At 41.9% G+C, this 15,675-nt stretch overlaps 1 protein-coding gene across 1 annotated transcript in view; it reads left to right on the top strand.

The window, feature by feature from the left end:
* The window catches only part of CNTNAP2 (contactin associated protein 2), a 1,454,514-nt gene that overhangs the window by 744,066 nt on the left and 694,773 nt on the right, over window positions 1-15,675 (top strand). Inside the window, exons 6-8 of the mRNA XM_063129070.1 lie at window positions 2,467-2,651; window positions 5,125-5,268; window positions 11,077-11,344. Coding sequence (XP_062985140.1) covers window positions 2,467-2,651; window positions 5,125-5,268; window positions 11,077-11,344 — 597 coding nt within the window. The remainder of the gene's footprint in view (window positions 1-2,466; window positions 2,652-5,124; window positions 5,269-11,076; window positions 11,345-15,675) is intronic.

The following is a 15,675-nucleotide window of genomic DNA, read 5'->3' on the forward strand; positions in this document are numbered from 1 at the left end:
GGTGGTCTTCAGCAGGGCTGGTAGAATGGCCCCACCCCCTCTCATCTCCCCGCCCCCTCTCATCTCACAGTACCTTCTGTATTAACAGCATAACTGGAAACAATGGAGCTATTCTTATTGAGGCAGGTTTATCAGTGTCTATTAGCCACACTAGGTAAATGGAACCTCCATGTTGAAAAGCAGTATGCTTTCAAATACCAGATGCTGGGAACAAACCCCAAAAGATGACCATTCTGAGAATGCTCTCATTGTGAGCTTCCAGAAGGCTTTGGCTGGCCACTTTTAGAAACCGGTCTCGGTGGACCTTTGGACCTCCGCATCCCACCAGCACAACACATTCGCTATGATGGGACAAGGGAGAGGGCTTTCTCTGTTGTGGCACCCCGACTGTGGAATGCCCTCCCCTTGGAGGCCTGACTGGCGCCAACGCTGATTTTATTCCGGCGCCATTTGAAAACATGGCTTTTTAACAAAGCTTTTAATGGTTGAATTCACTAGGCACATTGTTTTAACTGTTTTAATAGTTTTACTGCTTTTAAATTATATATTGTTTTAACTTGGTTTATGGTGTAATTTGTTTTTAGCTGTGTATATTTACTGTTTTCATACTGTATGCTTTTATCTGTATGCCGCCCTAAGATCTTATTGATATAGGGTGTGATATAAATGTTTTAAATAAATAAATTATAGAATTCTGGGGATCCAATCTTGATGACAACGTCAATTGATACTTCTTATACAGCTGAAAAGGCTTCCCTTCAAGCAAATAATATCTCAGTAGGGTCATTGGAAGCTGCTGTATATCAAGCCAGACTATTGGTTCATCTAGGTGTGTATTGATTGGCAGCTGCAGGTCTCCAGGGTTACAGACAGGAGTTTTTCCCAGCACAACCTGAAGATGTCAGGAATTAAACCTGGGACTTTTTCATGCAAAGCAGGGACTCTCCCACTAAGTTACAACTCTTACTTTGATAGAATTCAGTGTTTCTCCACCACTTCTCTCCAGTACTGTTCCTGTTGTTGTATTTTACTTTGCCATAAGCACTAGTGCACTACTTTGTTTTGGTTTCCTAACCAAGGGCCTTGCTAGACCTACCTTTAAATCCCGGCATGTGGAGGGGCCAGCCCGTGCTAGAAGTAGCACGGGCTATCGCTCCTGTCCACACGTGACACATGACAGGGTAAAGGAAAGCCCCATCACGTCAACCATTTTTTTTAGCTTAAAGGGGCCATGTGCGCAGGAGCGCACCAACGAGAAGGTAGGGTATTTTTTTTAAATAAAAATGGGTTCCCTGCTCCCCCTGCCCCTGATTCCCCCCCGCCATGTCCGATGCCCCCCCGCTCGCCCACCATGTCCGATCCCCCCCATCACCCCTGGGCCACGATGCCCCTGATGTCCCCTGGCTCCGCTCTTCCCCCCATTTCTCCCGCCTGGTCCGCTCTTCCCCCCTGGCCCCCATCTCCCTCCCCCGCGATTCCCCCTTCTGGCCCGATGGGCAAAGCGCAGCTTCTCCCAGCTACTCGTGAGTAAGCCACGTAGCCGGTTCCGCAGCTTTTCCCAGCTATGCGGGATAGGCTGCAAAACAGAGATATAATCACAGGGACCAAATCTGCAACAAACCCAGATGCCATCTTTGTCCCCATATCTACTCAAGCAACACTATTATAGGACTTAATAATGCCAACCCCAACATCAAGATTCAATTCACCTGCTCATCATTCAATGTGATATATGCTATCATCATACGACAAACAGCATATGACAAACAGGCCAGACTCTATACAAAACTATAAATAGGCATCAAGATGAAATTTGACATCAGAAATAGCAATATACAAAAAACCAGTGGGAGAATATTTCAGTCTCTATATTTCAGACTATACTCTGTCACTGACCTTAAGGTGGCTATTTTGTGAAGGAAGAGAACTTCAAAGGTAGGCTGGAACATGCAACTGGACTTTAATTTATCAAAAGGTTCAATTATATCACCTCTGGCTTGAATCAGGATAATAGGTTTTTAATCACACTACCTTTTTTATTTAGCTTACCAATGCCAGGATGGTACTGCCAACACTGTTTTGTGAATAGTTACTGTTAATTATCACTGTCTGTACTTTCTGCATTTAATTTTCATCTGGCTTCACTGTTTACAGTTCTCCCCTATGTTTGTATCAGCAACTTAAGATAGCATGTTATGCATAAGGAGAAGTGGACTTTAGTTTGTGAAATCTTATGCCATAATACATTTGTTAGTTTTTAAGATGCCATAAGACTCTGTTGTTTTAAGTCCCATTGTTTTTAATGGAACTAAAACAATACTAACGCAATCTGAATCAAACACATTGTGTATTTTCTGCTTGCCATCCTCGCATAACTGCATAGCAATAAACTTCTTGTGGAATGCCTTTCTACAAGGCATTAAAGTTGAGGTATTCAGTATTTTCGTCTCTTCTTCCTCATCCCAGGTAGCAACCAATATGGGTCCATTTATGGCCACACATCTGTGACAACAGGTAGCCTCTTGGATGACCACCATTGGCATTCTGTAGTAATAGAACGTCATGGGAGGAACATCAATCTCACACTTGATAGACACTTGCAGCATTTCCGGATCAATGGGGAATTTGATTACCTGGACCTGGACTATGAGGTATGCAGTTCCATCCATTGCTGTTCACATAAATAAATGTCATCTGTCAATATTCATTGAAATGTTCTGAAAATGCTTAACTGATTTGGAACAACAATGCGCAATACAGAAGTCTGTCATCTATAGGCAATAGTTAACACTATTTCATTTTTAAAAGGTTGCTTCTCAATTTCTCCTTAGCATTTACCTAAATTTGGGCTACCTAGCCCTTCTCCGGCACTACTACAACAAAACCAATGGTAGCCAAATGGTTTGTGAGATTTCTACTTGCCTGAACCCATTCTGATAGCAAAGCAGATCAGGTCAACGTAATTGAGAGATGCAACATTGGGGTAGAGACCATAGTTCAGTGGTAGAGCACCTGTTTTGCATCCAGAAGGTTCCAGGTTCAATCCCTAGAATCTCCAGTTAAAGGGATAGCAGGAACTGGAGAGAAGCCTCTTCCTGAGACCTTAGAGAGCCACTGCCAGTCAGAGATTACCATACTGGGCAGGATGGACAAATACTCTGACCTGGCATGAGGCAGCTTCCTATGACATGTGAAGAAGCCAGAGGTCAAGGATGATCTTGCCAGAGCATTTTACATCCGTCGTGGTGCTGCCAAAACAGCTTTTCCTAGTGATCTCTGGTCCATCTTTAAGAAGTTGAATTGCTTACAATATGGACTGGCACCATCATGTTATGAGTCTCTACACCTCTGCTTCTGTTTCCTGGAGGCCACTGGGAAGGGTCATGAACTCCCATTACATGACAGCAGTGATCCATGTGATAAAGAATTCTACACATTATAGCTGAAGTGCTAACCATGGGGATGCCATTTAGGGCACCATCCCTGTGGCATATATAATGTATGACCTTGTTCAGATGACACACTAAGCCACAGTGGTTAAGCATTTTGAGCTAAACATTATGGCTTAGCTGTCATGTGAACCATGACTTAGCATATCATGTGAACCATTCCTAACCATGACGGCTACATAATCATGTTTTAAACATGCTCACTAACCATTTGCTGCAAAAGGATTAGCGTGTTGTCTGAATGTGCTCATTATTTCACCTCTCCAAGCACAAGAGTGAGGGGAGGGGCTTGCAGGACCACCAGATGAGGTTGCAAAGGCACTTGAATACATACAATTTCTAGGATTGGTCAGTGAGATACTGCGCATTTGGTCAAAAAACAATCATGGAAAATTAACTTAGGCCTTAGCTAGACCTAAGGTTTATCCCAGGATCGTCCCGGGGTCGTCCCTGCCTGCTCCCTGGATATCCTGTGTGTCATTTACATGAACAGGGATGACCCCGGGATGATCCCAGGATAAACCTTAGGTCTAGCTAAGGCCATAGTTGATACCACCCAGTGACTGTTACCACCATGCCAGTTTTCACTGAAGTGGCTAAAGAACCGGGGATGGTTATATATTTTTAAATGCCAACGCATCTAAACCTGGAAGATTTTCTTTCAAAGAAATAAGGTTTATATTTATATTAGCAGATGTGTGCAAAATAGGGCATTCTGCATTGTGAGGTGAATTATTTAAATTCTAACATCATTAGGGCACATATGATATAAATGTGCAAGTTATTTAAGGGGGCTTGTTCCTCCTTCATAAATGTTAGTGAGATTTCTAACTGTTGATTTCACTGTCTACAGAATCTAATCCTGAATGTAGCTGTATTCATTTGAGATACATATATGTGTATAAGTCATGATATGTCAGGGGAATCAAATTCAAATGGACCGGACAGCCAACTCCCACACCAGCAGATGCCCAGCGGCATAACCATCCCTTTTCATCTAAAAAGAACTGGTTTCCAGAGGGTGTGGGTGGAAAGATGAGTTGAAATATCCTTCTCCATTCAGTCCCAATGGGCCACCCTTCTACATTTTGCCTACCAAGATTCCTTCACTATTTATTTATTTATTAAATTTATATACCGCCCCATAGCCAAAGCTCTCTGGGCAGTTTACAAAAGTTAAAAACAGTGAACATTAAAAAGTATACAAAATATAAAACCATCAAAAATATAAAAACAACAGTATAAAACAGTATCCATTTTAAACAACAACAGTTCTGGGGTCCACTAGCACTGTTGCTGGCCCCATTCAGAACTAGGGATTTTGGATATATCTCTGAATCTGACCTGCGAACTTTGCAGTGAACCAGCATCTTCCAAGTTGCATGTGCAGGCAGACTGGTGGAGGCAGGGGAGGATCCCATGTACCATCACTAGATCCAAGCCCATGTTCATAGACTTCTGATTGGTTCATCCAGTTAGGTGTTCACTAAATGTTTAACAACAGAAAACAAAATCGATTTCTACACAGATTTGCATCACTTAATGTTGCCTGTGGTTCTGTGTTTCAAATAAACTTGCTAATAAAATGCAGGGTTGAAGGTGGGGGGGCATGCATTGTCACCTTTTTAGTAAAAAAAAAAACAACCCAACAAACTTCCACATTTCTTTTTCAAAGATAACGTTTGGTGGCATGCCTTTTTCTGGGAAACCAAGTTCAAACAGCAGAAAGAATTTCAAAGGCTGCATGGAGAGCGTAATATACAATACCAATAATATTACAGATATGGTCAGGAGGAAGAAATTGGAGCCTTCTAATGTGGTGAGTATATTACTTTGTGATCATCTAAATTGAAACACAGCAGTTTACATATGTTTTTGTATACATTTGCAATTCCATTACCATGCTAGGTTTCTTGAAATAACTCAAGCATACATGTGAAGAATTATAAACTGCTTTAAGGGCAAGTGTTTTCATTTAAAGAAAAGGCTGGACTCTTGAAATGTTTTCCTATCATACAGGGAATTTCCTCATAGTCTGAATGGATGCTGTAAAGCCTCACAGACTATCAGTAGAAAAGGCAATTCCATTCAGCATATTTGGGATTTTAACAGCTTTGGGAAAAGGAAACAATCAATTTTTAATTTTTAATTTTTTTTTACAAACAGCAATATTTTGAGACATTAGTGTCTAAATTCAGAAACAAGACTGTAATTTGGAATGATATCAATTTTAAACCCTGTACCAGCATTCATCACATGATTCCCTGTTTGTGGGACAGTATAAAAGCCAGAACGGAGTGGAATGGGGCAGAACAACCCCTTTATATATTATTTTAAAATATGCCCAAAATAGTTGCATGTGTTAGAAATGCTTGAGAACACTATTTTAGGACTAAAATCTTTGCAATATTACATTACTATTAAACCCATAACTCCCAGAACACATCCAGAACAGAATGAATGGCCTGGAACAGCCTGGAACGGCCACTTCCAAATGAGTGAAATCAACCAAACTCACCAGTCATATGTAACTCCATGGCAGGGATGCGATACACCACAAAACGTTCACAGAAACCATGTTCAGATACCCATTCTGGGCCATAGTCCATATTGCGCAAAACCGTCCAGAATGGCAGTTTCCAAGTGAGCCAACTCAACCAAACCCACCACTCACACATTACTAGGTGGGACAGTTATATTAAACACCAAAACTTAAATGTAAGCTATGTTCCAATATCAGTTCTGGGCCATAGCCCATATTGCGAAAAACAGGCCAGAATGGCAACTTCCAAGTGAGCCAACTTGGCTTTTACACCATATTCCTGTTTGAGGCTCAGTTTAAAAGCTACCTCCATGATTGGTCCCATGTAACTTTGGATATGTTTTCCATCAAATGGGTGAGCTAGATTTCATGGCTATATGTCACACAAGTAATAGCTACCCCATTAGGAGATGTGTTGCCAAGATGTTTCATAACCATGCCAAACTATATGGATGAAGGGTGGATGAAGGGTGAGAGCAACCAGAGAGAAATTGGCAATCACGCTACTCAGTACATACAATCTTCATTTCTTAGACAAAAGCCATCATATGTAAAAATGGGCTTTAAACATGCTGAGCTTTCGGTTGGGGATGTGGTGTGGGGATTCTGGCTACTGTTGGCCCTAGTTTCTTAATAAAGAACCATATCCAATGAAATCCCCCTTGCTCCCCCCTCCCATTTCAGCCTTCTAATGCACACCACTCAGCCCTTGATATCCACTGTCTCTCCCCACTTTTTCTTTATTTTCTGATCTGCAACTTCATGTTTGTCTGTTTGCTCACCCTCTCTGGCCTCCAGCTCCTCTCATTTCTTGTCCCATCTCAGGAAGCCTCCATCTTTGTTCATACCCATTTCCTCTCTCCATTTTTTACTTCAGAGATTGGTTCACATCACTGCTGTTCACCTCTGGACAACTACCTCTAAGCTAGCCTAGAGATGGTTGAGCAGTTGCTTATCATAGGGTTGCTAGGCAACACCTGTATGCTAGGCCCTAACCACACTCAGGAGGCATTATGACATAATACAGCTAGTTGAAAATTGATCCTTAAAAGGTCAAGAACTTAGGGCAAGTGATTGCATTCTGCAACAGGTGGGTTGGCCCTGAGAAAAAGTACAGAATACAATTTCTCCCTATTGCTGATGCCTTTTTATTTTCTTATTATTTAACACCGCAGCAAGACCTATATCTGCAGTGTTAGTAATGCATGAGTGGTTCAGCAAGAGGCGATTGCGAGCTGGTATAATTTGAAGGCTCACTTGATTTCCAGCGCAAAGAAGAGAGGCTATAAAAATTGCCATCTCCTTTGTTTCAAGCTGAGTTACTTCCATTGCCTTACCTCTAAGAAAACAAGATCAATTTTGTTCTAATTAAATCAGCATAGATTTTCATTTCTCTCCTACTCGCTCTCTTTGCTATTGTTAATGCCCCACGGGATTAGTTTAGCATTAAAACATAGAGAGAGAGGTTGCAATGATATGCATTATTTTAGAAATCTAAAAGAAATGCTGCATTATGTCTAGGCCCAAATATATTTTAAAAATAATTATGAACTGGTTGGGGATGTTGGAGGAATCCATTTGGGGGCGAGGGGCAGAGCTCAGCAAGTTTTTGACAGCTAAGCCCTCCGGCTCCATCTCGCTGACCTTTAAGCTGGCCCAACTTGTCATGCAACGAGTTCATCCAGTTTGCAGGCGTTTTTTTAAAAAATATTTGCACAAATCACAACTTGTGCAAAATCACAACCACAACTACCACAATTTGAGCAAAATTGCAATTTCTTTAAATATTTACAGCTGCATTTTTGCGCAAACTGTGACTCGAAAAAAAAGGCAGCATTTTCCAAGTTTTGAGAACTGACCCACCGCCTGCGTCGCAAATGGAAACTGAGTTGAGGACACCGCTGCGATTGGTCAGGTTGGATTTCCTCATGATGGACATCTCTAGAACTGACACAGTGTTAGTGTAAAATAGCCCATGTTAAGTTTTTGGAACTAATAATACGAGCAAGTCTTATTCACATCGTAGAAGTTTATGTAAGGACGAGGTCCCTTCAGAGGAATTTTGAGCACTTGAACAGTGTTCACAAGCTGTTTCCCTTCCCTCTCCTGACTCAAGTCTCAAACGCTCAACGTTTTGGAGCCAGCCCAACCTGTACCATCACACCAGCATATTCCAGGACACACTCTGGATAGAGTCCTTGAATTCAAGAACTAATAATACGCACTACTTCCTTCATTTCTCCCAGATCCTGCCCATGTTTCTGAAACCATGTTTACATAAACATTTACTTACATTAATCAAACCCATTTTTTTTCTTTCCCTCCCAGATTTAGCACATTTTTGTCCTGCCCTTCTTCCTCTAAGGAACTCATAGTGGAATGGGGGTGGTTAGGCTATTTTCTTACTCAACTACTCAGTGGGATACATTAGGTTGAGCGAAAGGGTAAACATAGATGTCCATTTGCCCAGTGGTTGCATGCATACTGCAATAGGTTTCCACCTGCTAATGGTCTCCTGTTTTAATTCTAAGGAATGCCTGCCCATTCTGTTCTGTTTCAGCAAAAGCAGCACAGCCTCTCCTGGCATCTTAATGACAAACGCATTTCTGGCGGTCCGAGAAGGACCCTAGAAACTCCGTTGCCAGGTTGTCAGTGTTGACTGCCCCTCTGGCAACCACTCCGGCAAATGCTTTCATTTGCACAGATCTATGGAGAAGTTAAGGAGGCTGTTTCTTATCATCTTGACCCCTCGGTGCAAATGAGGAGATCCCACCTCTTCCCTGATCCTTCTGGTATCTGCGGAAGGCTTGGGAGGAAAGTAGGATCTTAAGTCATTTGCAGTGAGGTTTAGAGAAGGTAAGAAACAGAGATACTCGCACTGTTCCTTACCTTCTCCATACCCAAGAACAAATAATTAAGTTCCCCCTTCCCCAAGCACCCTGAACATGCTGGAGGACTCAGGGAAGGGGCAGGGCTCAGGGGCAACTTCAAATAATGATCATCTAGTAAGTGAAGCCCCAAATATGTGGAGCCCTGAGTATGCATTTTCACAGGCCTCCTTCACTGAACTTGATTTGTGAACAAACACATTACAGAGGAACTGATTCAGAGGAAGAGTAATTCGACTCCAAGCATATAGGGTTAGAACAGACATGTTTTTCATAAAACACTGTTCACTGCACCCGTTTGTGGTCCATCGCTCTGTCTGATTCTGGCCTGGCCTGGAATCTTTCCCACCCCAATGGGCCTTAGTCAGGAGAAGTCCTTCAGGACCAGTTTTTTTTTTTTTTTTTTTTTTTTTTTTGCAGTTAAGAGGTTTAAGACTTGCCTTTTATAGTATGCATGCTCAGCACAAAGTGCCAGTTACATCACCCAAAAGCTCATAATATAGAAGTACTTTCTCTGTAGTGGCACCCGCCATCTGGAAAACCCTGCTTTGTGTGGTTTGGGAGGTAAAAAATACAACATCCTTTAGACACCTTCTGAAAATACATCTTGTCTCACAGGCTTTCCCTGGGCTGCAACTGCTGCTGGGTTTATTCTGTTTTTTCATGATATTTAAAAACTTTTAAAGTTTTATATTATGTTTTGATTTACTGTATTTTATGGTTTTAAGTGTGAACTTCTCAGAGAGCCTTGGCTATTGGGCATATAAAAATGCAATAAATAAAATATTTTATATATTCTTTATGGAACAGCAAAAATGATCATGACTGACTGACTGATCTTGCTTTTTCTTATTTCTATCCCTCTCTTTTGGTCCATTTGGTCCCTAACGCCACTTTCAAAGTTACAAAACAATAGAAAACTGGAATCAGCAGCTTCAATAAAACAGTGGCAGTATAACATATTTTAGGGCTGAGCTGAAAAAGGGGTCACATTTGCATGTACATTTTCTCCCTCTATGAAAATTGCCCTCTTTTTGGTGCTTTTGGTATGGGAAGGCTTTCTGTCATTTTTGCCACAGAGTATCTTAATTCAGTCAAGTCACGTTAAACACAACAACATAAAAACAAACCCAAGCTGAGTAAGGCCATGTGTCTGCTACCATTTTCTGCCTCTCAGATCTCCATGCTCTCTAAAGGAAACCCGCCTGCTTATCCATTAGTGATAAACCTTACTGTATGTGTGAAACTTGCCAGATGCATAAAGTCTAGAAAAGGCCATAACAGAGAAGCACCCAATCTGTCACTGTGAATCATACATCAAAATGGATTCTGCGACATGCTCAATGATGGAAAGGGATTATATGTTTTGCCGCAGTATCCACAATAATAGCTGGAACTCCAGACTCAGTGATGATTATGTGATGAACTGGTTTTCTGGAATCTCATACGCCATGACTATTCCTAAACCATATCCACCACAGTTTTCTTTTCTTTTTTTAACTAAGCAATAGCTTGCTCATTCAGGAAATGACCTGAAAACTTCCAGTATGGAGAATGAAGCAGGCTGCTCACCCCAAAGGATCTCAACTAAATCCAGTCATTTATCTGCCTGTAAAATGGGGAGAATGTTGCTTTCCCTTCCCTGTATCTCTATACTGTCAATCATGGCTGGCCTTGATACCTTTATAAAAGAGAGATGTGTAAATCCAGTAGAACAGAAAGATTTCATGCGCATATTTCATTTTCATGTTTTCTTGTGTTCAGATGGGGTACCATGATGGGCAGAGCAGAGCAAAGAACCAAAACGAGGGAGAGCTGAAGAACAACGAAAGGCTTCAGTATTATAGCATGATTAGGTTTAAGAGAAATGTCCTTGATGGAGATTCTGGGGTCATTTGGATTAGTGGTATGTTCTTGATCAGCTTAGAAAGGCTTAGTAGTGTGTGTTCATCTGGCTGGCTTCCAGGATATAAAGCAGTGGTGGGTAACATCTGAAAGTTTGGGGGGTCATTTTCGCTCCCCACCCCCATTCGGACCACCACTGTGAGCTATATTCTGTTGCACATATTTTTACTAGGTTTAGTAGGAAATTCAGAAGTAATCTGAATTGTAATTTTCTAAAAAATATATCTATCATTTGAGCTATACAGTTTTTCACCTCTGTGTGTGTGTGTGTGTGTGTTTTGTTTTTAAACAGAGGAATTTAAGCTTTTCGTGTGTGGAGCCCCATACCGTGCCTGTCTTTTTCAATGCTACCAGTTTCCTGGAAGTGCCTGGCCGTCCAAATCAGGATCTATTTTCAGTCAGCTTTCAGTTTCGGACCTGGAATCCAAATGGACTTCTACTGCTTAGCAACTTTGCTGAAGGAATGGGTACCGTTGAGATTGACCTGATTGAGGGCAAAGTCAGCGTTCATATCAATGTCACTGGGGTGAAGAAGAAGAATCAAATAGACATCTCTTCAGGTGATGTATTTCTCTTCTTAAAAGTATTTCTCTTCTTAAAGTTACAATCATTCCATAATTGTGGGCTATTTCTCTATATAAATTTGTTGTCTGGCAGAAAATGTTGTTTTGGTTGTGATGGAAAAATTAGCCTTTCTTTTTTTTCTTCCTTGCATGTGAATTAGCTGGTCACAAAGGCCAGCAGTTAGAAAGAAACAGACTAGAAAATCTTGATCTGGGTGCGTTATTTACTCAAACTGGAGTTCATGATTTACCTGAATGTAATGCCCATCTTCAAATTTCTTCAGAAATACTGAGCTGGGGAAATGAGGAAAGAGAAGTTGATTTCCCAAAAGCCCTGGGAGTGGTGCTGGTGCTGGTGGTGGAGTTCAACCATTAGTTGTTGTAGATGTTGATGTATTTATACCGTATTTCTTCGATTGTAAGACGCCATTGATTGTAAGACGCACACTAATTTCAGTACCACCAACAGAAAAAAAAACCCTAAGACACACCTGCGATTCTAAGACGCACCTCATTTTTAGAGATGTTTATATGGGGAAAAAAGTGTGTCTTAGAATCGAAGAAATAGGGTATTACACCATCAATGTACATAGCACTTTACAGAGTAACATCCATAAATATCAACCAAGTATCTGCTCCAAGGACCTTACTATCTTCATTTTGACATTGGGAAAGCCCACAAAGGGGGAACAGGACAAATAGAAGCAGGAGTAACTGTTTGATGTTCATTTTCTAAATCAAATTATCTAGACTATGATGAAGCACAGCAAGAGTAGAGATCATACACCAGTTTCCCCAAGCAAGCACTGCAACACTGCTTAATAATTTGGTTGGATGTAGACTTAGTCATATTTGAAGTAGATCCACTGAAATAAATAGCGGGATAGCAGTTTCATTTGTGGTTCTTGCACAGTGTATAGAACAAAGTTTAAGTTTGGCTTGGGGGATGCAGGGCATCAGATCATTTGAAATGGGCTTCATAATTTTCTCATTAATTAATTCTCATATTTTTCTGAGGTCAACTTCAGAAGCCCTTCTCCATGTGCCCCCTAGGAGACAAGCTTGGGGGAGGGTCAGTTCAGGAACAGGCTTTTTCTCTGATTGCCCCATGTTTATGGAGCACTCTCTCCAAGGAAAATTGATTTGTGCTGATGCTGCCATCTTTTCGGCACTAGGCAAAGATGTACTTCCTGAATCAAGCAGGGTGTTGGACTCGATGGCCTTATAGGCCCCTTCCAACTCTACTATTCTATGATTCTATACTCATTTTCCAGGGCATTTGGACATTACTTATGGCCCATTTGTAGTGGGCTGCTTTTGTGGTGTTCATTCTAGGCTTGGAGAGTGGGTCAAATTGGCGGGAGAGTTTGTGGTTGAACAATTTTTGATATTGTATTGTTTTTAGATTATGTTTTTGTGGTATTTATTTGTGGTATTCTTGTGCTGCTTATGGTTTTTCAGTTATATTAATCATGGGTTTCTTTGTTGTGTGTGTAAGTTATTTCAAAGTGCTTTTTGCAGTAGGAAATGGTTCATGCGTTTTAATAAACAACAACAACAACAGTAGCTGTTATTTGCCAGGGCTCTGAGAGTTCTTAAGCTGTAAAGCATAACTAAGAATTGCCTTGGCCAAATCCAAATGGCCACAACCCAGCCAAATGTCCAGCACAATCTTCTACATGTCTACTTAGAAAGATTTTCCATTGAATTCAATGGAGCTTACTCAGAGGTTAGTGGCAAGATTTCTGGGCATTGTTGTGGCGTGCAGTTCTAGTTGTTGAAATTTTAGCTGCTGAGGCCTTGTGCCAAGTGTTGGTATAATTTCCTTAAATTGGCTTACAAATCTTTTAAATAAATAAATAAGAGTGCAATTCTCTGAGATTAGAACACTCTGGTCATCTGATGCCTTACCAGCAAGAGCCAGGCAGGGTGGTCGTACATGGAATAATGGCAGCTTTTACAGCCTCCCATTCCACCTTAAATGGAATTTAAGCTAGATGGCCCTGTTTGCCCAAGTAGCTTCCTCATCTCTTGGGGGTTGGGGCCGCAATGGAGAGGCTTGTGGATCCAGTACGTCCATGTCTGTGCTTCCCCTTCCCCTCCCCTCCCACTATCCCTCCCCCTTTTCTCCCTCCCTGAAACTTTCCCAAGATTTCATCAGTTGATCTCAGAAGAGGAGTCCCTGCAAAGTGCCTGGGGAGGGGGAGCTCCACTCAGATCCCCCCACCCCGAGGTTGTTGCTGTGTCTGCAGCTTCAGGGGGAATCTGCACCATCGTGTGGTCCCTAGAATACCCCACCCCTGAACCATAGAACTGCTCTGCTCGTAAATGAACATTGTTGCCACCTGAGAGAAAGTGGGTTTGTTCGTGGTTGTGATGCCCTCTGAGTGGAATTCACTTTCAGTGGAAGCTCTTAAGTAGCTCACTGGGGATATTTAGAAACAAGTGAGAAAAACCTGTTTCAGAATGCGTTTGCACACTAGCAATTGATGGCTGATGCTGTTTCTTAGGACTCTGATATATTTTATGTTTTGATGGTGCGCTTGTTTGCTTTTAGGATTGTTTTAAATATTTCATCTTTGTCTTTTTTTTAATCTTGCTATATTGTAGTTTATCTCTTTAATCATTTGCAAGCTGCAACAAGGGCCTGAGGATGGGCTAGGAAATGGGATAGACATTTTAAAATAAATAATGTAGCAGCCTTATTGGCATAACTGCAAGCAAAAAGATCATGCTTTGTTGTTTGTAGAATACAGGTTTATTAGGCTTGCTCCCCTAAGTAAAATTGGTTGGTTTAGTATGTAGATATTATTATTTTTGTATCATCTTGACTAGGGGAAAAAGAACAAGTAGGGACTGTTTCATCTACTAAAGAATCTCTTTCTCAGATAAAGAATTAGCTTCTCCTCCATTTATCATTGTTCTTTGTAGAATGGCAAGAAGTTAGTGTTGAGAGCCGTGTAAAGTAGATATCTCTTACACTAGGACCATAACAGAGCATGTAATTTTAGCATCCTTTCAAGTTGCTTCAACACTGTGTCTTATGTATTGGGGGAGAATTTGAATGGACAGAAGTAAAGCAAACAGGGAAACCTGGGGGCTGTATTGACATCTTCTTTGCCCTGAGGTGGCTCTGAACCTGCATGGTGTCAGTTAAATGATGCAGCTTCAGATTCGAAGCCAACCAGGAGCAAAGAGATGGACTTACCTCCAACTTTTCCAGCCAGAGTGAGGGCAGCCCAGCTCTTCTGCCTGTCTGTCCCCACTCAGGAGCTGCTCCAGAGGCGTTCCTAGTGGATGGCAAGTGCTAATTGTTCACCATCCACCCAAGCAGAGAGTGGGGGTGGGCTGGCAACCAGAATGGATGCTATCACACCCCGTGCTGCCGTGCCTTGGAGAAGAGTACCGTATTTCTTCAATTCTAAGACGCCATCGATTGTAAGACGCACACTAATTTCAGTACCACCAACAGAAAAAAAAGCTTTGATTCGAATAACAAACGCACCCACGATTCTAAGGCGCACCCCATTTTTAGAGATGTTTATATGGGGAAAAAGTGCGTCTTAGAATTGAAGAAATACAGAATATGCTTCCCCCAAGCTGCCTCTTCCTCCTTCTCCTAAAATTCAATTTTCTTTCCCCCCCCCAGCTGCTGTCACCGCTTCCACCTCCTCCTAAATTACCTTCTCTCCACCAAGCTGCTGCCACTGCCTCCTCCACCTCAAAAAACAAAATTCTCCCCTCCCCAAACTGCTACCGCCACTGTCTCCTCCTCACTCTAGTCTCAGGGAGGGACAGGGGAGGGGGTGGAAGACAGCAATAAACCCTGCGCTTGCTCCTTGGTGTGGAGATTATCTGGCATAATCCCACAGGAGTGAAAGCATGGGGTTTGGGGGGTGGGGGAATGCAGCACCAACTTGGTGCTGTGAAGATATCTCCCTATTTAAAGCTTAAATAAATATGCAGTGGTGGACCAAAAGAAACTGTTGTGGGCAGGTGTGCTGCTCAGCCAAGGAAGGGAAACACCTTTTAAATTTCCCTCACCATGGCAGCCACTGTATCCTCTCACAAGTTCCTCAGTGTTGAGAGGCCCTCAAGAGTGTCATGCTATAAAGCCTGAGGAGCTGCTGCCCAGAGGACGTTTTGCCCCTCCCCAATGTGTGAGTGGAAGTGCTTTCTCTTCATGTAGTGAGGAAGAGGCATGGCATCCTATCCAAGTTCTGTCTAGTTAATGAACATGAAGGGCACAATCTTGCCAGCAACAGAGGCTCTTTGGCCTCCTCATCCTCCTTTGCTGTATTGTTTGTAAAGTTAGCCCCAGTAAACTA

Source organism: Elgaria multicarinata, chromosome 1, assembly GCF_023053635.1.
Source record: "Elgaria multicarinata webbii isolate HBS135686 ecotype San Diego chromosome 1, rElgMul1.1.pri, whole genome shotgun sequence".
In the NCBI taxonomy this organism is placed as follows: domain Eukaryota; kingdom Metazoa; phylum Chordata; class Lepidosauria; order Squamata; family Anguidae; genus Elgaria; species Elgaria multicarinata.